Here is a 27617-nt window from a genome sequence, read left to right as displayed (position 1 = left end):
CCTCCAAAAAATTTGGCCTGGCTAAGATCTCTACAGGGGTGGTGACTCCTCTACGGTCCATGGGCCGGGGCCACGGACCATCTAATTGGGCCACATGGGCCATGGCCCATCAAGCAATGGGCCGCGACCCCAAAAATTCGACTATCTTAGCAAAATTTTCTATTTTTACAAAATTGTCAATATTCAAAACAAAAAAAATCGCGGGATGCCTCCAATTTTTTTTATTACGATAAGCCTGTATATAAAATTAAAGAAAAATATTAAGGTACAGAAAAGGATACTCATGTAGTATGTGTACCAGGTTAGGGTTGGGACAAAATTTTGTTCAGATTTTTCACATTATCAGATCATAGTTCTATTATGAGTTTGGGGACTGTCTGTGTTAGCCAAGTAAATAGTCCCTTTGCACAACTTGATGGGCGGTGGCCCATAGCCTGATGGGCCGTGGCCCAATTCGATGGGTCGTAGAGGTGTCACCACTTCCACTATAAGATCTTGGGTTCTATTATTTTATTATATATCTTGGAGTGTGTGCTTGTGAGTGCAGGAATGTGTCTGCGGGTTTGAATTAATTTTAGAATTTAAGTGAAGAAACTTAAGTGGAGGCCACTTTTTTTCCAATACTTATTCGTTTTAAATTATTCAAGTTTGATACATAACTTATGTAATCATGTTTTGTTTGCGCCTCTGATTCTATGAATAGTTTTATTTATTTGTTTTTATGAATTATGTTATCATCTGTTATGCTGATTATAGATTTGAAATGAACTTACATTTATAATATCAGTATCCCAGTATCCAAGTTTAGATATGAATGTTTCTATCTGAATAAGGCGTTGCTTAAACTTAAATATTTTTGTGCCTAATTTACCAAAGAACAGGCCGCTTTCTCTCCCCCCCTCCTATGAAATGCTGCGTCATTATTATTATTACAGTCATGTTTGTCTGAATAAATGTGACTGAAGATACTTCACAGGATAAAATTGTGTTGTTGTGCAGCAAGATTTTTGAATCACTGGGCGTAATCATTAAGATTGTTTGGGAATGAATCTTCCGGCGGTGTGGCGCATCATGCTAGGCTTGGGAATATGCTCGCCGCCGCACCTCTGATTACCTTGTGTGGGTTTGCAGGTTCGAATCCCATGTGGTGATAGTTATGTGCCAGAGGATTGTTGCCGTAGAGTGGTTCATATAACCCATTGTCGTTTAAAAACAACAACTAACTAATCCCATACTCCATATGAGCTGGTAATCAGTGGTGTTTCGTTTTACAGGAATCTTCAAACAAATTTTTAGGCTGTCTCACCTATTGTAATGACGATGAAATAGCATCAGCACTTTGATTGTTTAAATTCTGTCTTTGCCGACATTCGTCTACGAGGCTTTTAATTTACAAATTCATTTCCATTAGGTCGAAAAATTGACAGTTACCGTATTTTATGATATTCAATCGCAGGCCGGTTATCTTTACTTTAAAGAGAAACCGTTTTGCCGATTTAGCAGAACACGACAGGGACAGGAAAACACAGCTGTGAAATAACCCGTGGACGTACAGTGTAGTACTTATCACACACATTCCAAAATTATTTCAACATTTGGGTTAACAGGTTGTTCAAAATGATTGCCGCTTTACAACTTAAATTTACCGCTCGATTGTTAAAAATAGTTAATTCTGTGAGTATGATTCTACCAAACTAACATGATCTGGTTCTAAACATATAAAATTATTAGCGCATATCAGCATAACTGAACAACAGGGACACAATTTTTCTACCCATCTTACTGGAGGCCCATTATGGAAAAACCCCTTTTTTGAGTGCTAAAAATAGACATCGTCCTATTTGCTTTGTGGACTTATTAGCCGGGAAATACGGTATTTATAGCCGTCATTGTTACTATATCCAATAAATTGTCACAAGTTGGAAAAAAAAAAAGTCGATTTATTAGAAAATAATTTCTGGCAAATAATTCTGATAACGATAATTGAAAGTATCGATTTTTTGTCACAATTCTCCAATTAGTGGATTTTATTTTCGAAGTATTCAAAATTTCATATTCGAAAAAAATAATTTTGAATGTATTCAAAATAGTGAACTATTCGGTATTGGCCATCCCTGGCCGCTAACCACCCTACGGCAGCGAGGAGTCCAGCAATCCTCTCGCACATGATCATCCCCGCTTGGGATTCGAATCTGCGATCCAACGAAGGGTAATCAAAGATGCGGTGGCCAGCGTATTTCTAACGCTTATTCCTAATGTGCCACACCACCACATCTATTTTGTAAACATGGCAATAAACTTTTACAACACGGGTTTCCAATCTTTTAGAAAGATAAACAAACAGTAAATCTGTCAAGTCTATGTATATGGGAAAATAACTGATCATTATTCCTGTACTTGACTGGTTTGCCGTGTAATTAGGCCATCTTGTCGCTTTCCTTTCCCTCAAATAGATATGAAATACCATTTGGTGTAGTTTCACCATAAAAATAACCAGAAAATTATAAAGAATATTCTGACCAGTCATGCTTCAAGGATTTTTTATCAGAATTGACAGTAGGTAAGGTAAATTAGAACAAAAATATTCTGTCTAGTTATGCTTCAATGATTTTTTATCAGAATTGACAGTATTAAGGCAATTTAGAACTAGAATATTCTGTCTAGTTATTCTTCAATGATTTTTTATCAGAATTGACAGTATTAATTAAGGTAAATTAGAACAAAAATGTTCTGTCTAGTTATTCTTCAATGATTTTTTATCAGAATTGACAGTATTGAGGCAATTTAGAACAAAAATATTCTGCCTAGTTATGCTTCAATGATTTTTATCAAAATTGACAGTATTAAGGTAAATTAGAACAAAAATATTCTGTCTAGTTATGCTTCAATGATTTTTTATCAAAATTGACAGTATTAAGGTAAATTAGAACAAAAATATTCTGTCTAGTTATGCTTCAATGATTTTTTGATCAGAATTGACAGTATTAAGGTAAATTAGAACAAAAATATTCTGTCTAGTTATGCTTTAATGATTTTTTATCAGAATTGACAGTATTAAGGCAATTTAGAACAAGACTATTCTGTCTAGCTATGCTTCAATGATTTTTTATCAGAATTGACAGTATTAAGGTAAATTAGAACAAAAATATTCTGTCTAGTTATGCTTCAATGATTTTTTTATCAGACTTGACAGTATTAAGGCAATTTAGAACAAGAATATTCTGTCTAGTTATGCTTCAATGATTTTTTGTCAAAATTGACAGTATTAAGACAATTTAGAACAAAAATATTCTGTCTAGTTATGCTTCAATGATTTTTTATCAAAATTGACAGTATTAAGACAATTTAGAACAAGAATATTCTGTCTAGTCATGCTTTAATGATTCTATTTGATCCTAATTGTTCTAAATTTAACAGAGGTCAATAGGTCGTTTGGCAGCATCGTTGTAAGCTTTAAATGGCTTAGTATTACTATAGGCCTCTGTTATTAACGTGACATATCGCCTCGGGCTATGACTGTGTTTTGATCTGCTGTAGTTCAAGTTTATCGATAATTGTTTTGATGGCCTTCATTATGGGTTTAATGGTTGGGGCTAGTGAATCAAGCATAAGATTTTCATTACTATTTCTCTTTTAGTTGAAGGCTCAGGACCTTACCTTGAGCAAACTTGCAACTCTTATATCAGTACTCTTTCTACTTTTAGTTGAGGCCTCGAGTACTTATTTTAATTAAATTTAAACTGTAGAATCAATATGAAAAGAAATTGGCCTTTGTGTGTGCTTCTTAGTTAGTATTCGCTTTAAATCTATGAGAACTCTTTTGAATGTGGTTTAATACTTTGAGCAGACTTTTGCAAAAGCCTGAGTTTGCTCAATTTGTGTGTCGAGGTAGTAAAACGAGTAATTTATTGGTTAATTTATTCTTTTATTGTTTGGTTAATGGGTGCGACTTGTTTTATAGCATTTAGTGTCACTTGAGTTCGTGTACTGAGTGAGATTGCCAAGTTCTAAATAGTTAAGTATTCTTTATTACATTTTCATACATTGTGTACTCTGTACGAGCAACCATTGCTAGGGAACCAACAACTATGATTTAAAAGATTAAAATTTTTTCAGATTCAGCATTGCAACGTCAGTGTTTCTCAACCTTTTATTGCTTGTGGGCTGTGGCCCCATCCGCAGACTTGTATAACTCCTTGCCCCCTGTTTATCATTCCAGTGGTATTCATATTGTTACTTATCGATCTTAAGATCGGTAAGTATATTGATAGGTATTTGTCTGTATGTATGTAAGTCTGTCTGTCTGTTAGATGAACGCGATATCTCACGAACGCGTGGTTGAATCTGCTCCAAATTTTACATGTGCATGCATCTTACCTCGGACCAGAAGCCTATAGATTTTGGGTTAATTATGTCGTATAATTAGCGAGTTATTAACTAATTACCGATCTAAGATCGATAAGTCTTCGGTCTCCGACCGATATTCTCGTTATTATGATTGGTAGATTCCAAATCCCATTATGTTCAAACAATTATTGCTCAACAAAGTTAAAACATTCTGTGAAATAACTTTGTCAAGCAATGAAACTAGGAAGAAAGGGAGTTTTCTTGTTAAGTGGAAATTAAAATCATTTTTGTGCCTATGATAGTCTATTTCGTTTAAACTTTGGCTTTATTAACTTCTAATAGAAAAAGATGAATTCAAAGTTGGACACTGAGATAAAAAATTGACAGATTTTGACTCCTGTTTCTGGCTTAAATAAGTTATATTTGAAATAGAATAGTAGAATTTCTAGTAGCAACCACTCACTAGTATTAATCAGAGAAGCATGACTGACAGCATTGGCATTTCCTATTTCAGTTAGAATTATTCTGATCAGTCACGCTTCATTACTTTTTATGTTGAGTGCACCAAACCGTGAAATTTACAGCTTTAGTTTGGTCAGAGTGGTTTATGTCTATAATGTTATTAATTATTCAGTAGTTAGCGTTGTTGTACAAGTATAGAAGCTTATGTTTCGAGTTTTCTGTTACTTATAGAAAGGATAGACGTGTGGTTTAGGAGTCTTGATGTTCACTATTATATAGGATATGGTTTACATATTTATCCCTGGGAGAGGAAAGTAGATAAGACGGCTTAATCATATGGAGAACCCCGGCCTCTCGTCCTGTTACCAGTCCATGTCTGGTATGGGATTATTTGTTTCAGATGCATGGACTTGATGTTGGGGGAAGTCGTAACCAACTAGCGCTTACGTAAACCACCTTACGGCGGTGAGAAGTCCAGCAATTCTCTCGCACATAATTATCTGCCACTGGATTTGAACCTGCAAACCAACGCAGGGTAATCAGAGGTGCGTTAACTGACAAGTGTATTCGTAACGCTTAGCATGATGCACCGCACCTCTGAGTTCATTATATATACTTCCATGATGCCTTAACTCTGGGCAGACTGCCTCGGACATACATAATTTAACTATTTTCTATTTCTATTTTTTTAACTGCTATTTTTAACTACAACTTCATGCATATTTGTAGAATAAATAAGTATTAGCACATTAGTAATTGCGGATCATATGAAGATCCTCCCCCCGAAGTATCCAACCGGTGTTCACCCTCATTCAGCAAGTTTGGTCACGTTGATCATATGAAACCCAGCACAAGTAGGTTTGTGGGAGGAGAAGATTTTCATATAATCTGTAGTCGTGTACAAGAATTTTATCAGTACACTTTCATTTTTAGTTGAGAACTTGGAACTCTGCTTTGAGCGAACTTGGATACATAAAACTGGCTCTATGTATGTTATTTGTACTGTAATGTACTTCTCTATCGCAAGGATAGGCTTGTATATAGCTCTCGGTTTTATTTTAGTTTTTATTACTTTTACTAATCTGACCTATTTTGTTATTCAGTGTTTGGGATTAAGTAGAATAGTCAGTTCCTACATGTTCCTCACGCGTCAGTGAGCATTGTTGTGGGATTTATTCTGTCAAAGAAAATGGATTATTGCGGATGTTCATTTAACATGGACGTAGAGGATATGTTCCAAAATTACAGAACTGAACAGAAAATAGTTTGTCAGTCTCCGCAGAAATGTTCCAGGCAACCATATATTCGGCCCGTGTGGCGGAAAGTTCGAATTGTTCCGACAATATTACTCATGTTGATTCTTCACATTGCGATCGCTGGTGCGCAGGACAATTTAGGGGCTTTAAAAATGAGCTCTAATGAGGTAGCTCAACTAGAAAACGTCGTTGCTGCAGAGCCTCAGGCTCAAAATCAGCAGCAGGCTGAGCCTAATCAGCAGCTACAAGACTTGTCGAATGTGAAAGAAATACCGCTTTCTGTCTCCATTGATAAAGGAAGTTATACTTGGTAAGTTTATTCTTTTTACTCCTGGCTTTCTTTGGGTTGTTCATGCAAACACTGGTCAATTACAGCTTGCTTTGCAATGAAACTTTGCGCACAATGGCCTAATGGCTGAAGTGTTGAATTTATTTATGTAATTTAGTACATGATCAAGGTGTCGCTGACTGGATGGCTCACTGAGTCTTTCAAGACCCCCTTACCTGCTGCTAAGAGTCAAATTTCCATTTTTCATGTCGCATATTCTTGCATGAAGTAAATAAACATTTTCATCCGAGGCCCTGGATGAAAGGCTGTGGAATGAATGAACTCTGATTATTAACGAGCCATTTTAGCATAAAAGGCAATATCAGTATAATTTGGTCGATATATTCAATGCTTTTATTTTCAGGGCGTTTTCAGTTCTTGATTCATCCAGAGTTTCTACTTTTGTGATTGCTATTCTTCTGGTTGTTTATGGCAGTTTCAGGTGCGTTTTCTATTTTCTGTATTTATCCATCACACAGATTGCCAAAACGTCAACTTAATGAGTTTAAATTTGACGATGAGTATTTTTTTCTTTTCTAAAACTAATTGAAAGGAGTTTTCGCTCATATTGTAAGACTTGAAATGCAAATGTTTCAAATGAAACTTCCAAATTTATCCAAAAAAATTTAGACTATAAGCAATTTTGGATGTATTCGAATTTTTTATTTTGGACATTTTGAATATTAAAATATGCTAAAATATTGGAAATTCTGTTGAAATAATTTAGGAAAAGAGCATTACTTCAATTCATTTTCAAGTCATGTTCATTATACTATGAGAGAGTGATATGTCATGAAAATGATTACGCAGCGTTTGTGGGGGAGTTGTGTTATGCCATTTTGTTTAATCAATATTACAGGAATAATTAATCAAATTTGGTTTGATTATTGTTAATTGATACTGAGAAACAGTGTTCACTATTAGCGCACTTTTTTGCGAAAATTGCGAAGCACTTTCGCAACTTTTTTTAGGGACTGCGAAATAGCACTTTTTTCCGATTTTGAAGAGAAATAGCACTTTTTTCCGATTTTGAATGGAATAAAAATTCAAAGTTAACAAATATTTTCGAGTATTAAGTTGACAAATAAGTAACATACTGGTACTTTTGTAACTCAATTCTGCATATCATAACGATATTTACGGGAATTCTAACCTATGAAATGCAGACATAGGAGATAAAGCTTTTGCATTAACGGCAAAATCTTGTTTATAATATGATTATTATACAAGCACACGGATTCCGCTTCTCCGCAAAAAACGCTCCCGGGGCGGCGTTTCTTTGAAGGAGAGTGGTCATGTGACTATCAATGATATCGATGAATTCAAAATGACTATAAAAAGTGTTAGTAACCTGTTATAGTCACTTTGGATGAATTGTGACCAAACTGCACTATTTTCAAATCAGACGAAACTTTTAGCAGCATGTCACAGATTTGCAAAATCAACAAATTCACAAAATACCATTAAGTGCCATTTTATTGTAATCACAATGTTGAAAGGACGTCATTGATATGCGAGGAGGGGTGGGCAAAATTCAATATTTTTTTAAATCGAATATTTTTAAGGAGTACCGAATAAACGTGGTGGAAACATTAAAAAATCGGCAACAAAGCCTTTTTACTGGTTAATTCCGTTGTAATCGCTAATTGTTCTTGTCACCGATCGTTTGGCGGCGATATCCAGGTTTTGGGTAATCTGTATTCCCGCCCTCTCTTTTTTACAAATATGAATTCTTGTGGGTCGGCGGACATCGAAGTTTTATATTTCGGGTTTACCTGTTCGTTCACATCGGCAACAGCTGTTAAAGACATTGAGGACTCAAATTAACATTTGCGCTGGCTTTAATATTACCTATCAAGATTTGTAAATTTACCGTCCCAATTTTATGCGAATGGTAATATTATTGTCCATACCGTGATGCAGATATTTATTAAGAGTTAAGACGATAATTAACTTTCTCATGTATTTCTATGGTGATAAACTTCGCAAATCTGAAATTGTGCCAATCCTGAATGTGGATTTGAAATAGTGATTGAATAATTCGGCTATAAAGGCATTTCTGCGTGGTCATAAGACGAGATGACGTTAATGAACAGCACTTCTTTTACAGAATATTTTACGTATGCGACTTAATGCTAAAAAGATTGGGCTCGAGTGCTTTTTTTTTCGAGTGCTCGAGTGCCTAATAGACGTCAGGCGCTAATTGTAACTAATTCCCTCAAGTTTCAACGTGTTTTCAACAAAACAATACCCCGGCGATAATTATAGCTAAAATGTTACCGAGCAATTCACAATTTTATTTATGGAATTTGCAAATTCACCAGTTTCTTGACGATTTTGATGTTGTCACGCCCTAATTATCAGTGCAAAAATACTCCCCTTTCTCCGCGGCGGTTTGACGGGTTCTTTGTTCCATTCTTCAGAAAGTTCTGACACGGGGATATAGAATACTGAATCCGGAGGGTTGAATCCCTGTCCACTTACTGGTGATTTTTCGTTTTGAAATGCGTGAAACATTCTCTATTTTAAATTAAATGACGTTTCGCGGGCTAGTGATGTGTTCCAGACGTTAGTTAGACGATAGATAAAACATTAGATTAATAATTTTCGTGACGCCCCGTTTTCGAAAATACAAAGTTATATCGCAAAAAAATGCGTTATGATACATTTGGAATGAAACATCATTTACGGTGAATTCAGATCACATTTTACTCTCCATGACACCCGGTATCTGAAAATAAAGTTGTATCTCGAAAAATGTGTTTTGTTACATTTAAAATAAAACATTTTTGCGATTAATTTAGATCATATTTTACTTTTCAGGAAACCCGTTTTCGAAAATACCAGGTTATATCGCAAAATGTGTTTTGTTACATTTAAAATAAAACATTTTTGCAATTAATTTAGATCAAATTTTACCTTTCACGGCAACCCGTTTCCGAAAATACAAAGTTATATCACAAAACATGCGTTTTGTTACATTTATTTTGCATTCCCAATAAAATACATATTTTCCCTAATTAAGGTCGTCGATGAATCTGTTCCTGTCGTTCAAGCTCGACACACGTTTGGACGAGTGTGGGGCGGTTTTTTGATCGACGATAAATTAAAAAGTTGCCACACGTTATTTGTATAACGATAATAACTGAAAATTAAGATTTTATAATGGAAGTGAATTTGTCTCAAGATGGTATTTTACAATTCCTGCCCACAGAACATAAACACGCTGACAGGCTTGGTTATAATTGATATTCGTTTAATTTATTTTACACTATTAATAAACGCGCCACACCAATTGCGACCATATAAATTGCAGTCGCATCGGTATGGACTGTATGTTTTTGGCGCTCTCAAATTAATAATAATTTTCAACAAAACAATACCCCGACGGTCATTAAAGCTGAATTCGTTACCGAATAATTCGCAATTTTATTTACGGAATTTGCAATATCAAGATCTCACTTGACGATTTTGATGATGTCATGCCCTAATTATTACTGCTTGAATGCCTCAAAATACAGCAAGTGTAAGCATTTTCGACGATAACAGGCGCAACAATTCGTAAACGAGCCTTTATAACGAAATTCGCGATTGATTTTACCTCTCTCTTGTTTACAATTTTAACATCCCGCCGGCCATGTATGGCCGAATAAAATGTTCACATATTCGAAACATGACTTGGCCAAGGATGGAAGGGATCACTAAAGAGCTAATAGAAAGTACATACGCGAGGGTATGATATTAATATCGGGAATATTTGAGCATATCACAGGACGGAAATATTTTGCACCCGGCTGTTTGTTGGCAGAACAACGATACGCTAAAGTTAATTGATCGAATACAGGGAAGTATTTATTTATCATCTCACTTGCGAACATCGAGGTTTTGGCGGAATTGTACGATCATGTTGTCTTTCTTAAATAATAACTTTTTCAATAAATGTTCATTTTACTTTTGCGTCTTCATTATATGTCTGGTTTTCATTTATTTTAAATTCGAAATTGTCCGAAATACTCCAACAGGTGTATAGGTACAATAATAATAGTACTCACCAAAGTACCTACCAGGGAAGTTTAATACACACGATGTGTAAAGGGCGTCGTAACTCCCGTTTATTAATTATAAATTTTTTTACATTCTGCTTAAAAAACAAAGGCAGTCATCTCACGTAACTCTCGCGACCAAATCTTTTTTGTTTTGTATGGCATCGTCTTGGCGACGAATTTATTGCCGACTGAATTTTAATTGTGTTTTAGGTTAGTTATTTTCTGTTTGTTGGTTTCTAAACTTTACAAACTTGGGTAGCAATTACTATTAATGTGAGATTTGTGCATATGAACGATTGAATATCGGGACTGAATGTCCGATATTTGAGAATGCGTAATTCGCTTTCAACATTAATTTTCAGGATATCAGTGTTCATGTGGTCGAATAAAAATTATTTATCAAATGGATTGGTATTTCGAGACACTCTCAAAATTATTTGGGATCCATTATCATATCATTCGTTTATTTTTTATATTCATGTTTTTCTCAAGAATCACCCTCGTTATATTTAGTGTACCTTCGCAAAAGAAAACTCTTTGATGTCATCGTTCCTATTAGTGTAATTGAAATATATGGAAACCTCGCAAGTGGCGTTGTGATGCGAATATTTGATACTAGGTCAGCAGCATTACAAAGAGTGCTATTTATGAATGCTGAAAGTACATGACATTACTAAACATTTTGCCAATATATGATGTTTTCTGCCCGATTTAAACTAACTCGCACGCAAACCAAGGCATGTGGACATTTAAAAATTACTTGTCTTTGGGGAAGCTCTGAAATAGTATAATATAAATGTAAATGAGAAATTAGGTCACGCTAGCTCACGAAACAGGAGGATTTTCAAAGTGATCTTGTGTAATATTTCGGAGAAAAAAGTTTGAAAGGAAAGTAGGTCAACCTATCTCCTAAAACAGGGGAGTATCCTGCATAATATTTCGGAGGGAACGTAGGTTAACCTATCTTTTAAAACAGCGGGTGGCGACTTTCAAAGCGGTTCAAAATCACAAATTAATAATTATCAGATTAGGTTTAGGGATGAATCGAAAAGTTGAATTTCTAGCGCACCTAACCCTAATTAGTTGATTGCTATTTATTTTTGAGGGGGGGGGGGGGGATTATTTTGCACCGGATTTGTACAAACGATCCACCCTGTAATTAATATGGTTTCCAGCCGGCCTCGTGTCTGTTAGATGGAAGGAGTAACAAATGTGAAAGTCTTTGCTGTTTACGCGAGTAAGCAACTGACACCGTGATACATTGCATGAAAGTAGGTAGGCAGGTGTTAGCAGATGTCATTTCGTTGCCGATGAATTCGCTTGTTTTAATTAAACATGAATTCGCTTAAAGGGATTCCGTTAACGAAAAGGCTTCTCTTTAATTCATAATATTAACCGGAGGAGCGCTTTTTCGAGTATCTATGCCGTTTTAAATGGGTTATATGAAAGGCTAGGGCACCTAACTTGTTAAAATCGGCAAAAGCACTTTCGCACTTTTTTTTTGGACTGCGAAGCACTTTCGCACTCATAATTTGCTTAGAGTTAACACTGCTGAGAAATGGACAGCGCTGAAATTTTAAGGATTTATTTTTTTTTTTAGTTTTTATATCACATTATTATAAAACCATATCGTGAGGTAGAGGTTTGTAAAGTGGCGAATTCTAAAGAGCTATTCAGCAGTTAAACTAAAAATTTTGTTCAAAATATTTTTGAATCATGAATTCTATTGCATTCGCTCGCTGTCCATACTCATCCATTGATAGAACACGTAGATCGTGAATGTGTGTATTTCAAATACTGGCTTTTAAATTTGTTATAACTTGGGCCATACTTTGCGTAAAAGTCAATGTATAGATCATTTTCCGTTCATACTCATTCATTGATAGACCATGTTGATTGTGAGTATATGTATTTTGAATACAGGCTTTTAAGAGCATTAGAAATGTTCTGCATAAAATATAATATTCTAAATATAATTATAGGGAAGACTATCAATTTCAGATATTAAATTTTTCAGATTTGAATGATACATTTGACCATATTTCACAAAATAGTAGATTGTTCCTTTTTTTTATTCTGTTTGTTTTGGCTGTGAAAGTTTTCGACATCTTATCTCCATGTATGAGACGGTTTTTGTTTGTATTTGATAGGAAAAATCGACGACACCGCCAAACTTGACTTGGGCTGGGTAAAAAATATCTGAAATCATAATAAGAACCAAGTTGATTGATGGTAACTAGTGCTATCGATTGGTTTTCTGTTGTACTAACAACTTATCCTTTTTCAATGCTTCTTGTGCAAGTGAATTTGTATGCATATAATGCAAGGATGCTGTAGCAAGAGTAAAGATAACTATCCTAAGTGATTCAAGAGTCTTGCTGCACACTTACATGAATATATTTCTGTAATGTTTCGTGTAACCAAAAGCAGACTTTCGAACAAACATAATTGAAGTATAAATAGGGTTTGTGATATAAAATAAGCTTCTATGGGGCTTTGTAAGTATCCTTTTCCGCTGTTGGATCAGTATGTGTATAATGCAAGGATGCTGTAGCAAGAGGGAAGATAACTATCCTGAAAGATTTTATTAAAGTTTCATCGTTACAGCAGTGTGTTAGTGTGCAGCAAGACTCTTAAATCACTCAGGATAGGGTAATGGGCGCTCCCGAAGTATGTGCACCAAGATGGCGCACAACCTGAACCCTAACCGGGTACACATACTATTTTCAGGTTGTGTGCCATCTTGGTGCACATACTTCTGGAGGTCCAGGTAATGTTGCTTTGAAAAAAAATCAGTCTTACTAGCGCTGCAAAGGTTTGGAGGTACTGATGTATATCTTTGTCATGATTATACATGCCGGCAACATACTTAGATCCGCCTGCTTGTGATTCTTTGTTGTAACATGATAATTGGTAAATTGAGACACATCCTGTCTGATTATGGAAATTCTCTGCAGAGGAAATGTTTCAAATATTTAGTTATTCATATCAAATAAATTGAAATCATGAATTTTGAAATTATTTGTAATTTGAAACATTTCCTGTTTGATAATAGATAGACGGACCAAAGCTGAATAATCCAAATACATTCTGAATCTCTATGTAAGGATAAGTGGCGTGAGCGGGGTATTTTTGCTGGTTGCGAGTTCTTTTGAAATGTAAAAAAAAATCATTCTTCAGTGTCATACATGGCAAAATTATTTTAGTGACTTAACTTGAGTCATACTTGAATTCTACCGACCTGGACTGGACACTCAAATTACCACCAGTGAGCATTGACTCAGTGATTGCCTCAACTCGTGACTTCTATGTGACTAGACTCTACTCATGGCTTAGATACTGCACCTAATTACCCAACACTATTTAGAATTGCTACATGATCCCATTTCCGTCACCAGTATCGCCTTCAACAATTATTTGCCATGTGACACAATTTCCTGTGGGATTTGAATCTCAGATTGCAATGCACTAAGCGTTCATGCGTTCAATCTTCCAGTTTTCTGCTGTAGATAACTATTCAAAAATTTATTCGAAAATCAAATTGTCTTGAACTAGTTTTAGTCCCACATCCATCAACATTTACTGGTGGTTAACAATTTAACATCACCATAGATCAATACCTGATCATAGATGAGTCTTCTTTACTTCTGAATGAGTGCCCGTAACATTGATCAGAGATGAGTATACTTTACTTGTGAGTAAGTGCCCTAACTTTACTCAAAGATGAGTCTCCTTTCCTACTGAGTTAGTGCCCATAACTTTGCTTAGAGGTGAGTCTCCTTCACTTCTGAGTGAGTGCCCGTAACTTTGCTCATAGATGAGTCTCCTTTACTTCTGAGTGAGTGCCCGTAACTTTCCTCATGGATGAGTCTCCTTTACTTCTGAATGAGTGCCCGTAACATTGATCAAAGATGAGTCTCCTTTACTACTGAGTGAGTGCCCATAACTTTGATTAGAGATGAGTCTCCTTATCAAAAAACTATCTTGAATTTTTTTAAAATGGTCTCCATATTCTCTTATTGTCTTATTAACTTGGTGCCCCTATTTGAATAGTTCTTAATACCCTTAATTTTGATAGTTCGAAGAAAAATTTTAAAAATGAAATTTGTAATGTAGACTGTTTGAGATAAACATTGTTCTGTTGAATTTTTTTTCGAATCTCAAGATAACAAATTTTCAAATAATAAGATTATAAACCAGCGGTTATTTTTTTTTACTTTTTACTCTCTCAGCAGATCTGTTATTAGATTTACCCCCAATCTACTTGATGGTGCTCAATTATTTAAAGGAATATTACTTCATTATATTCATTAAATGAGACGGCTTCCGTTGTTTATTGGTAACTAACTGTTCAATGTCTGGCAGTATAGTAGATTATGCACAACATATGTCAAATTCAACATCGGATTCTATATTTGATTCATTATTCTACCGCTGTTTGATTTTTTATTGCTTTTACTTTGGATTTATTCACTCCCTGAAGCAAATAAATTTTTCCCAGTTTAAGAAATTCTTTTCTGAACCATTTCTAGATCATCGAATATAAAAAATTTGGAATTCATTCAATTCGTTTTAAGACATACCGTAGATGCTTTGAATACAGTTTATTAAATTACTTCGAACAAAATTCAATCTTTGGAATGAATTTTCATGAAAGTCTTCATCCACCATCGAAACTCTATTGTTAGGTTACAATGGCTGTCAAACTGAACAATTGTTTCTAATTGTGAAGTAATAGTGGTCACTGGTTACAAGATTGTGGCTTATGAATAGACTCTTCAAACAACTTAAGCACTATATAAGTCTGTTCTCTCCGTATTTATCAATTAATCAAAAAAGTTTTACACCTTGCTTGAACCATACACGATTGTGCCTGAGTTGTATAGTTTATCTACAATCAGGCTTGGTAAATCCTGAAGTTACTAAGATTTCAAAAGCATGTACAATATATACTCAGGGGCGTGTCAAGTTTCAGTTTCTGATAATGATGCCCCTTATACCTAACTTCAAAAATGACTTGGGGATAAACAAATTATAGATGTTGTTATACATGAGAATGAATTAAATTAAAGTTCATGTAAGAGTGAGTTTTGTATTGTTATTATTTAAATCAATCGAACTAAGCAACAAACTCATCCCTATAATGTGTTGCCGCTATGGCCCGCCCTCTCTCTTCTTGACACGTCCCTGTATATACTATGTTTCATGCTTAAAAATACTATTTCGGTATGCTAGGTTATTGGTCATACAGAGACACATTGAAATAAATGAAAACATTGAATTGTATTGCCTGAAGGCAAATATTTTATTTTTGTTCTATTAAACCATATTGTGTTGTACTAACTCCAATATCTTTCCTTTTTGATAGATTTCTGGTTTGAAAGAGAAAGATTTATTAATAAATGCAAATTTTCTAAAATATTTCTAAATTAAAGAATTTAGTTTGACGAGCATAACTAATTTTAGTTATATTCTGCATTTTTGGGGATTATATTAAAATTTGAGCGCCATTTTATTAAGACACAGACAATAATACTCATCTATTTCTGAATGTGAAGTATTTTAAGATTGTTCTGTTTTCGTGAATTAGCGCCTTGTCTGCATGGATCAATAAACATGGTTGTGACATAATAATGCTTTTGTTTCGTGGATTATATCGATTAGCATTACAGGATTTCAAGGAGGGGTCGTCGAAAAAAAATAAGCACAAGCATTTATTGCCAAGTCCATGCATCTGGAATGGATATAAATGTCTCACTAGCTATTCCTAGACCAAACATGGACAGATTACTGGCTGAGACACTATAGTTTAGTATGTCAGCGTTCTTCAAACTTTTTTCATCGCGACCCACTTGACCCGGTCAATTATTCCTCGACCCTCAGGAAATGAGATCAAAATAAAGTGAACATAAAAAAATAAATTCGGCAATACTTTTAATGTGACTGATGTGCTTGCCAATATTCTTGCACAAAAGTTCGAATCTTGGCTCTATTTCGGTGATGGTGGATGGGTACTGGTTCCAAATCTTCCAAATTTGATTGATATTTTGTTTTAACATGAGTTAGTGTCGAAAAGATTTTATTGTGGTGACACCCATTGAGCCCTTTTGCAACCCAACGAGGGATTCTGGATGTTTAGCATGACATACATCTGATTACACACTATATTTATCTTTGGCCTCTTCTGAGAATTTTTTTTTCTTTTGGTCACAGGTCAATAAACATGGACCAGAAGCCGAGCAATCCAGGAAGTAAATCTAACGAAGGAGGAAGTGGGTCGTCCGTTGTTAATGATGTTACTTGTAAGTGTTGAAAATCATTTTTTATGTTTTCTCCCATCTTTCATCCATATAGGTTGCCGCATGTTTTTCTTATGTTTTATGTTTAAACAATATACAGTAAGAGTTGTTGATTGTATACTTTTATCATTCCTGGCAAATACTGTTTTCGCTGATCGCTAGATATCGCAAACGTGGGTGTCGCTTTTTTTTTAACCCCATTTCTTTCCTTCACAAGTAAGACTTTGTGCCAACTAATTTTGATGCGTTTGCTTTTTACTGAAGAGAACAAATTCCAATTCATTTATATCCCATAACCTTGTCATTCATATAGGCCTCTGTATTGAGTTGTTGGTCGTGTTCTTAACGTGTTCCTGGCAAATAATTTTTTGCGTTTCCTTCACAAGTAAAACTTTGTACTCATTGATTTTGATGTGTTTGCTTTTTACGGAAGAAAGCAAAATCCAATTCACCGATATCCGATTACCTTTTCTCAAAACCTCAAGTTCGCCACAAAAATACCAACAGGAAACATGATTACACACATCATGACCTGATGGATATTGTTATCAAGGAGGCTTTTCAAACAATTTCAGACCAAAGTTTGCGCTGGATTATTTTGTTGTTGACAGACTTTTGGTAATTTAAACATAAAAAAAACAGAACAAATATTCGAGCTCCCCGAAGTATTTGAACCTAGTACCTGTAACCTGAACCTAGTATTGTAACCTGAACCTAGTTGATGTACCATGTTAGGGTTCAGGCTGTGCGCCATCTTGGTACACATACTTCGGGAGCGCCCAAATAAGAAAGATCAAAAAAATTAGTGGTTGAGCAATAACATGATTATACCAAGTTTGTGTATTTATCTGCGTGAGAGGAAAGCCCATAACATGCTTTAATACAGCAGGTGGCCCGCGGGCCACAACTCCGGCTGTCAAACTGGACTGTGGCCCTTGTCAATGCTCAGGTTTTTACCCATCCATTATAAAATCCTAATCTGACAGATCATGTTCAAAAAGGTGCTCACATGGGTAAAATTACAAAATATTTTTTGCCTTCGCCGTTGTGTTAAAATCTTCCGCCGGTTTGCTCAGTGTTTCAGTACTGGAAGAATAAAGAATAGCCACATTCTCTCGCCCTTCACACATAGATTAACTAATTTTTTTGTGTGGCCCGACCAGGTGTTTGAAGTTGGTTATATATATTTTCTTTGATTCTCCCAACCCTAAATTAGGTCGTTGTCTGACTATTTCGACACAATTTATGACAAACAGAGTCCAAGAAAACAGTTCAGTAAGTTTTTGCCATTGTCTCAACTTGAGTCACTATTTATCAAACACTCAAAGGGTGAAACACAAACACTCAAAAACTTGTACGTATACACAATTTTTTTGTTTGTTGAGAATAGATTGTCAATCAGTTGATCTGATCTTATTGTCACCATTAGTGGAAGTCTGACATTCAGACTTGAGCGTTTAAAATACCAACAGTGGTTCGTGTTCTTAATATCCCTAGAATTGTGGCAAACCCACAGAATACTAGTGTGTTCAAATGAAACGACTAGGAAGCCGTGACCCCACCAGCGGGTATGTGAACTACTCTACAGCGATGACGAGTCCAGAAATCCCCTCGCACATAATTTTTCCTCCACCGGATTCGAACTTACGCAGAGGTGCTGTGGTGAGCGTATTCCTAACGCTTAGCCCGATGTGCCACACCGCCAGAGTTTATCACACTTTTTTTACACTGCTAATTTAACTTTTTTTTATTTCAGCGGGATTCCAAACAATCGATTCTGCTCAGGCACTATGTCTTCCTATCGGAGCCTCTGTCTCTCTTCTTATTATGTTTTTCTTTTTTGATTCAATGCAACTTGTTTTTGCTATTTGTACTGCAAGTAAGTCTGTTCATTTTTTATTTGTTCAATAAGACTTTAGGTCAGGGGTTCTCGAGCTTTTTTCAGGACGACCCCAAAGACAACTTTCAAGTGTCCAGTGCGACCCCAGGTCAATATATATATTTTTCATGGAACTTTAGAGCTTCTTTCACTGGACTTTTGAGTCTGGTCATGTGGTGGTATTAAGTAAAATAGCTAAAACCCAACAGTGATGTCACAATAAACACCTACATTTTCAATAACAAAAGCATAGAGTGATGCCTTTACATTAAGCCATGGTACAAACTGCTAAATTTAACATGGTTTGTCAAATCTTAGATGAGTTGTACATCCATCCTCTACCATACCTCAGCGACCCCATGACCTGGTTGCGACCCTACCTATTTATCACTCCGACCCAATTTGGGGTCGCGACCCATGGTTTGGGAACCCATGGCAGTCAAAATATGCCTCACTTTGTAATGCACAGTCACAGTTTTTTAGGGGTGACACCATACCTAGCTTTGAACTTCAACTTTAAATACCTCATATTATGTCTGTGATGCCATATTTTCATGTAGTGCCTTACATTGTCACACAATGCCACAAATATCAATAATGATGCTGTGTAAATGATAATTGAGACATGTGAGCTAATTTTGATGACCTATTTTCATGTAGTGCTGTAGATTGACACTTGATAACACAAATATCTAAAATATGGCCATAAATAATATTGATGCTACGAAATGAATAAGTGTGCCACAAATTCTAATAATAATGCCTTATTTTTTTTCAGTTCTTGCCGCTTCTGCATTTGCTTTTTTGATGTTACCAATGTGTCAGTATTTCATGAGACCGTGTGCTCAGAATAAAAAGTGAGTAATAATCTGTATTGAATGGGAATCTTGAGACAAAAAAGTGGTTTCAGAGTGGTTTGGAAGCTTGAGTAGAGAGATTTTTATTATCACAAAAATTCTAACAGAAACAACAAGAAAAATGTAATTAAACAATAATTGGTTGATCATTATGGACTAGCCAGCTTCTCTCATGAATAGGATTTTTAGAATAATAATTGTTGGAAAAGGCAGCCTAAATAATTTTTAAAATTTTAAATTTTTCTCTTCCCATTAATAACATTCATTTTTTCTCAAAATTCCAATCTCATTCTTAGGTAAAAAGTTTTCTAGAAAGAAAATTGATATTTAAAAAGTGCATAATGGGAACCCCAACATTTTTTCTTTCCCAAGAATCGCCAAGAATGTAGTATTCATGTGCTAAAGCTGGGATCCCAAACTCAATTCACCTAGGGGCCACTGGATGCAGAGTCTGTGTGGGTCGGGACCGTTTTCCACAATGAAAGCTCAGTTTAAAATATTCAAATATTCTCAAATTTCCTCTTTGTTTCAAATACAAACAAATTAAGACTAAATAAAAAATAACTGAAGGTATTAATCATTAGTGATTGTGACATCAATAATCCAAGAACTTATAAATTATAATAAATGTCTTAATCATTAATCGAGCTAACATTAAACTATCGTCCTGCATGCTGCAATCGGCCCCTGTACCGCGAGTTTAAGACCCTTGTGCTAAAGTCTTTTTTTTTCTTCTACAGAATATCCTTTGGATTATGTGGTCGTTTCACCCCAGCTGAACTACTCTCTCTTGTACTCGCAATATTGTTCGTATCAGTCTGGGTTTTTACTGGGCATTGGATTCTAATGGATGGTAAGTAAGTTTTGTATAGGTCTGCTCAATCGAAATATAAGGTGTCATGGTGGCTTCCTACATCATCAAGTCCGTGCATCTGACAACAAGTAACTGACTAACTAATCCTATACCCAACATGGACTGGTAACCGGACGAGAGGCCGTAGTTCGCCATATGGTTAAGCCGCCTTATTGGCTTTTTTCCCCTGGGATAAATATGTAAATCATATCCAATGACTTTGGCCAACAAATCAGGGCTGTGAAGTTTTTCAAGTTTTCATTGAAGCTGAAGTCATATTGGTTAACTGTATTTTTATTGTATTTCTGGCAACTAACATTGTCACAGATGACTTATCATGACCAACCATCTGTGAAGATGAAGTAGCCAAGGGCTTTCTGTACTTGGGGGCTTAATCCTGTTGGTGTGTCTTGGGAGTTACTTTGCTAATGATTATGGGCTAAATTTACGGTTATGCTGAATTAACAATATTTTCAAAGTCATTGAATTCCTACGTGTCAAAATTTCTTTCAATGGCGAAAACAAAGTTACCTAAAAATCATAATTTGACTGAGAATTCTCTGAAGACAATTAAAGAAATCATGTATATGCTACCATTATCATAATTTGATTTTTTTTAGCTGGGGTCATGGTCGAAATCAGGGGCTCCCAAAGTTGATTGACAGGGTGCCAAAACTAAAAGCGAAAGGACATTCGCGGGCCGGGAGAGGGAAGTGTACCAATTGGCAGTATCTGGAACGCAAAAAAGTAGAAACATAGAGTTAACTGTTAAACTATTTCTCTCAAGTTCGGCGGGTCCTATTAAATCGTTACATGATTGGCTCGTGGCCAAGGTTTGAGAACCATTGTTTTATATTTTTGTCGACCCGCAGTCGTTTTTTCATGGTTTGGAGTCGAACTGGGTGCGAAATCTTGCTAATTATTTAGCCATTTATATACCTCAATTTTCCGCAAAACAAATATTAGGTCTTTTCCTTAGCATGAGATCATTTCCAAGTGCTGATTGTCGGATCGGAATTTTTTTGGAATATTGTTGTCACATAGGCTACACTAACTCACATCTTTTTATCTCACAGCTCTTAGTATGGGACTCTGCGTATCAATGATAGCTTTGTTACGTTTACCAAGCCTCAAAGTCTCGTGTCTTCTGCTGTCCGGTCTGCTAATTTACGACGTGTTCTGGGTTTTCTTTTCATCTTATATCTTCAGTGCTAATGTCATGGTGCAGGTTGCCACAGCTCAAGCTGATAACCCAGTAAGTAGAAAAATTTGTTAACTGTGATAAAGGAAATTTTATCCACATCCCCCAACGCCATGAAAAAAATTTTACTCCCAGTCATCCATGTTTTTATTTAAATTTGCTCAAAGCAAAATCCAGATTTCACTTGGAAGTAGAAAGAGTACAGAGATACAGTGTTGCCTGTTTATGAAGATATTTACATTTTTATGTAGTTTACTCTACATAAGCTAGATCTAGTTAACGAGTCGACATTCGCAAGAAATAGGTTTCTGATGATATGGTGTCGCACAAGACTTTATTTGCTTCAACTCAACACTGTTAGACAGCGAGTTGTGGAAAAAAATTTTCTAAAGTGAAAGATTTCACAAAAAAAATGTGTAAATTATGAAAAAAGTATGAAATGCTGTATATCATTTTTTTCCGGTCTTTTCTATCTCTAGTACAAGACAGGGATTGTGATTTGACGTGTGGTCTGCAAAGAATCTATATTTTTTAATTTACTTAATGCTCCAAATATATTCCAAACAGTTGCAAAATGTTTTATTTCTTTCCAGGTTGGCGTAGTCGCTCGTAAATTAAACCTCGGAATGGGCAAGGATGCTCCTCAACTATCATTACCTGGAAAGTTAGTTTTCCCAAGGTGAGAGATTATCATCCCTCTTTTGTGATGGGTAATTTTGCCTTCCAAAGACGGACAGATTTTTTGTGTCATTAGTTTGTTTAACCCTGTGTCATATGATGACAGACAGACTTGATATTTAACTACACACTAGCTATTGTTTACAACTCCATATTAAGGCACTCCAGAAGTGTGTGTACCAATACGGAGGTAACTAATTTTGTTTGCCTACTTTACATCAAGTTGTGTAAAAGGACTGAAACCTATGGGCAGGGGGTATATTCACTTGGCCAACACAGACAGTCCCCGAACTCGTAATAGAACTTAAATAGGGAAAATCGGAATAAATTTATGGCCTAACCCTAACCTGGTACACATACTACGGGAGTACACATATCAATGAAATTTTGTTCAGAAAAAAAACTATAATAACTTTTTATTTGTGTTTATTTAAAGATTTGACAGTGCCCAATATCCTACATCGGTGCTCCCGTAGTGTGTGAACCAAGATGGCGGACACCAAAACGTAGTATGTGTACCATGTTAGGGTTAGGTCGTAATTTCAGGTACAAATACTACGAGAGTCACTTGGCTAGTCCCCCTAACTCGGACAAGAAATAAAATAAGGAACATTGGAATGAAATTATGGCCTAGCTCTAACTGGTACCCATACTATGTACCAGTGTCTGCCAACTTGGTTCACATACTACGGTAGTACCTCTACATCAATATATGTCTTAACAATGAATGTTGTACGGTGTTTGTTGTTTTGGTGATTAGCTGAACGTATATCTACGGGCCAATTACTGCATCAAAACTTTATTAATGTTTATTCAACCGAAACAATTTAATATTTTTCAGTTACGGCAGCGAGCATTTCTCTATGCTTGGTCTGGGTGATATTGTGATGCCAGGGCTTCTGCTATGCTTTGTTCTTCGCTATGATAATTATAAAAAACAAAGACTAGAGGGGGAGGGGTATGTCCCTCTTGCTGCTGGGAATTTGATCTACAGAGTGCGGTACTTTCATTGCACACTTTTGGGATATTTTATCGGTAAGTTGATTGATTTATTTTTATACACGAATTGCAGTTATAAAAACGAATTTGAAATGACCAGTGTTGGTGGTGACTGGAGTCATATAAATGGAATGGCTCGAACTTAATGGCAGTTTTAGAAACCATTTTTTAAAGCGCGGGCGGGTTCATGCTATTGAATCAACTCGAGTCGCCATGTATTAAAAACGAGTCATCTAAACGGAATAACTTAGACTAATCATCAACTAAATGCAAGTTTTGAAACAATCATATGACAAAATGGGGCTTAACTTATAGCAGTCAACCCAAGCAGGCTACTCAACTGGCGGACCTCGGTCCGAATCCGGACCTTTCGAGTATTTGATTCGGACCGCACCTAATTGTTTATTTTGGATCATTAGCCCCACTTGAAGTTTCATTTTATAAAATGACTTTTATTGTTTGAATATATGTGAAAAAACTATAACACCACGATAAAAAACATTGATTAGCTAATAGGTCGAAGAAGTACGCGTTCAAGGATGCCAAAATATAATTTCTGGAAACACCAGACCCAAATAACTTTGAAGTTTGTATGCGGATCTTCGGTAAAACTAGTTGAATAGCCCTGAATTATATGATCAACTAGAGCAGGGATTCACAAACTGGGGGCATGATGACTGCACAGGGGGTCTTGTCGGACCAACAAATTTGCTTCTCACCAATTGCCACAACAATTGATTAATTGTCCAGTCGAAAGCATTCTCACCCATCACATTAATATTGTTCGTGTTATTGTGACGTAAATGAAACATTACCCTTCCTCGTTGGTTAGGCGCAGGAATTAATACGGCATAGTATGTCAAAAATAAGATTCTAAAACGGTTCCGCGGCCCAAAAAGTTTGGATGAAACTAGAATTACCAATTATCAAAGGCCTGAAGTGATGCAAGTCATCTAAATGAAATGTCTTGGACTTATCATTAACAAAATCCTAGTGAGACTTGAATCAGTTTTGTTGAAGCAACGTTTTGGCGATGAAATAAAAATCCATACATTTGAACAAATAACTGGTTGACTATTTCCATACCGGACTTGGACAAGAGGCCGTGGTTTGCCATATTACTATGCCATCTTATCGATTTTCCTCTCTCGTTGGATAAATATGTAAATCGAATCCTAACCTAAGTACACTCTCTTTTTCAGGCCTCATCACGGCAACCATTGCATCGGAAGTTAACCGAAGCGCTCAGCCAGCCCTTCTGTATCTTGTGCCATTTACTTTGTTGCCACTGATTACAATGGCTTATTTAAAAGTAAGTTATAGTCTACTCCAGGGGTTGGTCCAAGGTTGCCGGCTCCGCGGGCCACAAAGCTATTTTTGCATTGTTCGCGGGCCACAATAGTGCCAAGAATAGGTAAACGGTGCAATACAAAACTAACTCTTTTATTGTGCAAACACATTAGACATAGCCATCTCAGGCTATTAGAATCCGCATTTTATTTTTAGTTTTTTATGATGCCTATATTGTAATCTTATATTCCCGACCAAAAAGATAGAAAGCCAGATATTAATTTAGATTGCCAAGCACCTCATTCAACTTCACTAGTTGCCTCAGCTAGCCATAACACTAGTCAATTTAGTGACATTAGTGCTGTAACAATATGTCAAAAATTGTTTTTCTGATTCATTTTATTACGAAACAACACGAAATGCCATATTTTGATTAAACTCTCCGAATGTGACGCGGGCCACAGATAATGGAGCGGCGGGCCAGGGTTTGGACCACCCTGGTCTACTCAATGCTAATATTTTGTCACAAAATTCCGTTTATAGATGTTTGCACAATAGTATGGTCTGGCATGTTTTTATTGATGCTGGGTCGTAGCCACTAATATTTAAAAGGGATGGGGGGAGAGGGGTCTTGAGGGTCTAAAAAGCGTTTCAAACTGCAAAAAATTGCTGTGTATGTTACAAAAAAAATGCTATTTTTTACATTCTAAAAGAGGTGTTTCCGACCTCCAAATATAACCACATAATAAACTTGTTAAGAGACATTCGGTTTTTGGAACTCCTGAAGTATTCACACCAAGATGACGCACAACCTGAACTCCGGTTGTGTCTCAAGATGACGCACAACCTGAACCCCGGTTGTGTCTCAGGTTAGGGTTCAGGTTATGCGACATCTTGGTGCGCATACTTCAGGAACACCCAATTTTTTTGATTAAAATGAACGTGAGGTTTGATTGTTTTTTCAAGACAGGCAATATTTTCTATTTTATTTATTTTAGGGAGATCTGAAGCAAATGTGGAATGCACCATTCAAAGCAGTGACTCAGCGATTTATGGATGTATGATGTCATATGACACAGCGATCCTTGGATTTGTCTGAAGTCTTCAATAAATGATGTCATAGTTTGTTCTGCAGTATTCATTATGTCATAATAATTTGTGAAGGAAGATTGTTAAAACTGATATTATTTGATCACAATTTATTAGTATGTCGGTCAGTGATGTCATAGAATACTATAAATCAAAAGGAAATGACTATCATGAGATTTGAATTTTTGTTTACGATTGGATTTACAGCTAATTTATTTTGAAAACATGGTATAAAACAATTACACAAGACAAACACTGAGCGAAACCTTGCTATATGCATCCGCATTTGACAATTCTGGTGCGATAATGGTATAAAACAACCTATGATCTACTGACATAAAAGCTTCCCCCTACCCAATACTATCAATTTCCCCAGTAGTCAAGGCTTAGACCAGCATTTCCCAACCGAAGCCCTTGGCCTTCCAAGAGGGAGAGCATTATGAGGGGGCCACAATGCTAGGTGCAAAACTGATTTTACTTTTCATTACAAGAAAACCCTGTTCTTCTTAGTTTCATTGCTTGATAAGGTTATTTCACAGGGGGCTTTCACTTTATAAAGTATGAATTGTTTGATTATATTGGGATTTAGAATCTGCTAATCAAAATAACACTCGACCAGGTATAAACTAAAAGCTTTGGACATCATAAGCAAGGTTACCGTCATTCTAAAAAAGTCTCTTTGAGAAAATTCATTTTGTTCTCTGTTACCTTACTTACATACCCAGCTTTTTTTTCTTTTGCCAAAACTACTTTGTTGGATCATAATGATTCCTTTAAATCGCTCATAATCAAGTCCTTTGTGTTATTATAATAACCTATCGTTACTCTTCAATTGTCATTACCATGACATCACAATGAACTACAAATGTACCATTATCTGCTTTTTTCTTTCTTTCTTTGTTTATTATTTCTTATTTTGACCTGTAGTGGTATTGTGTTGAATTTAATATTTTTTGAGAGAGGCTTAAAAGATGACTGTCACTAGAGGGACTATTGTGCTTCCCCGATGCCAATTCACAAAACTTGAGCCGCTGGTTGAACAATGAGAAATTTTCTCAAAGCAAGGTTTTGAGCCCCCAACTCAACGTAAAAAGAATACGGCTAATGACATTCTCAGATATATTTATGGGTAAGAAACAAATGTCCGTATATGATGCAAAACTTTACCTCTTGGTACTGTATAAGAGTATTTCCTGTTGAACAAAATTTAAATACAGGGTGTCCATAAAGTCCCATTTCAATTTTGGTATGAAGTCAGTTCTCAATTTGTTTTTAATCAGTATTTATTCAAGTATTTTTACTTCATTTAATACATCTGTGAGGGCCAAAACAATATATGGTATCGATAAATTCCCTTTGTGCAATTTTAAGACTTTATGGACACCCTATATTTAGACTTCGAAGTATATTCTTCTGAAACAAATAACTGGTCAACTCTTCCCATACCTAATCTGAATTGGTAACCGAATTAAAGGCTCTGGTCAGCCATGTGAATAAGCATCTTCCCTTTCTTCAGAAATGAATATATAAATCTCGAACCGACTGTATTTATGAAAGTAAAGTGTTCAACTGGTTATCCGACTGCAACTGATAAATGTGCACGACATATATTTTCAAAACTTTACATGTATTGACTGATATTTTAATTGAAATGGAGATTGAATGTACTCTGGTCTTATTGTTCACATGTACGGGTTTGTGAGAGGGCTGACAGTGTTTAAACATAATATATCTGGACATAGAGGGTCGAATGTCATAAGAATGTTGCCAAAATTTCTGGTTAAAGAATTATCTGGCGATTTCTTCCACGCTCTAGCACTGAAATTTGAAATAGATTCGTGTATAAGTTATAATAAAGCAAATTTTTATAAAATAGTGTAGCAGAACGACCAGTCTGTAGATACAAGGTGACCAACAAAAAAAACATGTTGGAAGAAAATGCCTCAATTGTCACACGTCATTCGCTAGTTCGAGTTGTCGAAAGCAATGAGCTCCAACCTTATTATTATTATTAGGGGGTTAGGTTAAAAGAA

General features: G+C 35.8%; 1 protein-coding gene across 1 annotated transcript; it reads left to right on the top strand.

The window, feature by feature from the left end:
* Window positions 1–5894: 5894 nt before the first annotated feature.
* Window positions 5895–27251, top strand: LOC120334041 (signal peptide peptidase-like 3). Its single transcript, XM_039401495.2, has 11 exons — window positions 5895–6375; window positions 6758–6835; window positions 16653–16741; window positions 18495–18617; window positions 19396–19474; window positions 20215–20327; window positions 21404–21582; window positions 22122–22207; window positions 23048–23241; window positions 24408–24517; window positions 25494–27251. The coding sequence occupies exons 1-11, from the start codon at window positions 5999–6001 to the stop codon at window positions 25557–25559; spliced, it is 1494 nt and encodes a 497-aa protein (XP_039257429.2). The 5' UTR covers window positions 5895–5998; the 3' UTR covers window positions 25560–27251.
* Window positions 27252–27617: the final 366 nt, after the last annotated feature.

This window comes from Styela clava, chromosome 15 (assembly GCF_964204865.1).
Source record: "Styela clava chromosome 15, kaStyClav1.hap1.2, whole genome shotgun sequence".
Classification (NCBI taxonomy): Eukaryota; Metazoa; Chordata; class Ascidiacea; order Stolidobranchia; family Styelidae; genus Styela; species Styela clava.
Note: the sequence above shows the minus strand (reverse complement) of the source record. Positions and strands in the feature narration are given on the sequence as shown.

Coding starts and splice junctions, on each gene's coding strand:
- LOC120334041 (XM_039401495.2), top strand. CDS start 5,999: ATGGATTATTGCGGATGTTCATTTAACATGGACGTAGAGGATATGTTC. Junction 20,328..21,403: donor GCATTGGATTCTAATGGATG/GTAAGTAAGTTT, acceptor TTTATCTCACAG/CTCTTAGTATGGGACTCTGC. Junction 22,208..23,047: donor GGAAAGTTAGTTTTCCCAAG/GTGAGAGATTAT, acceptor AATATTTTTCAG/TTACGGCAGCGAGCATTTCT.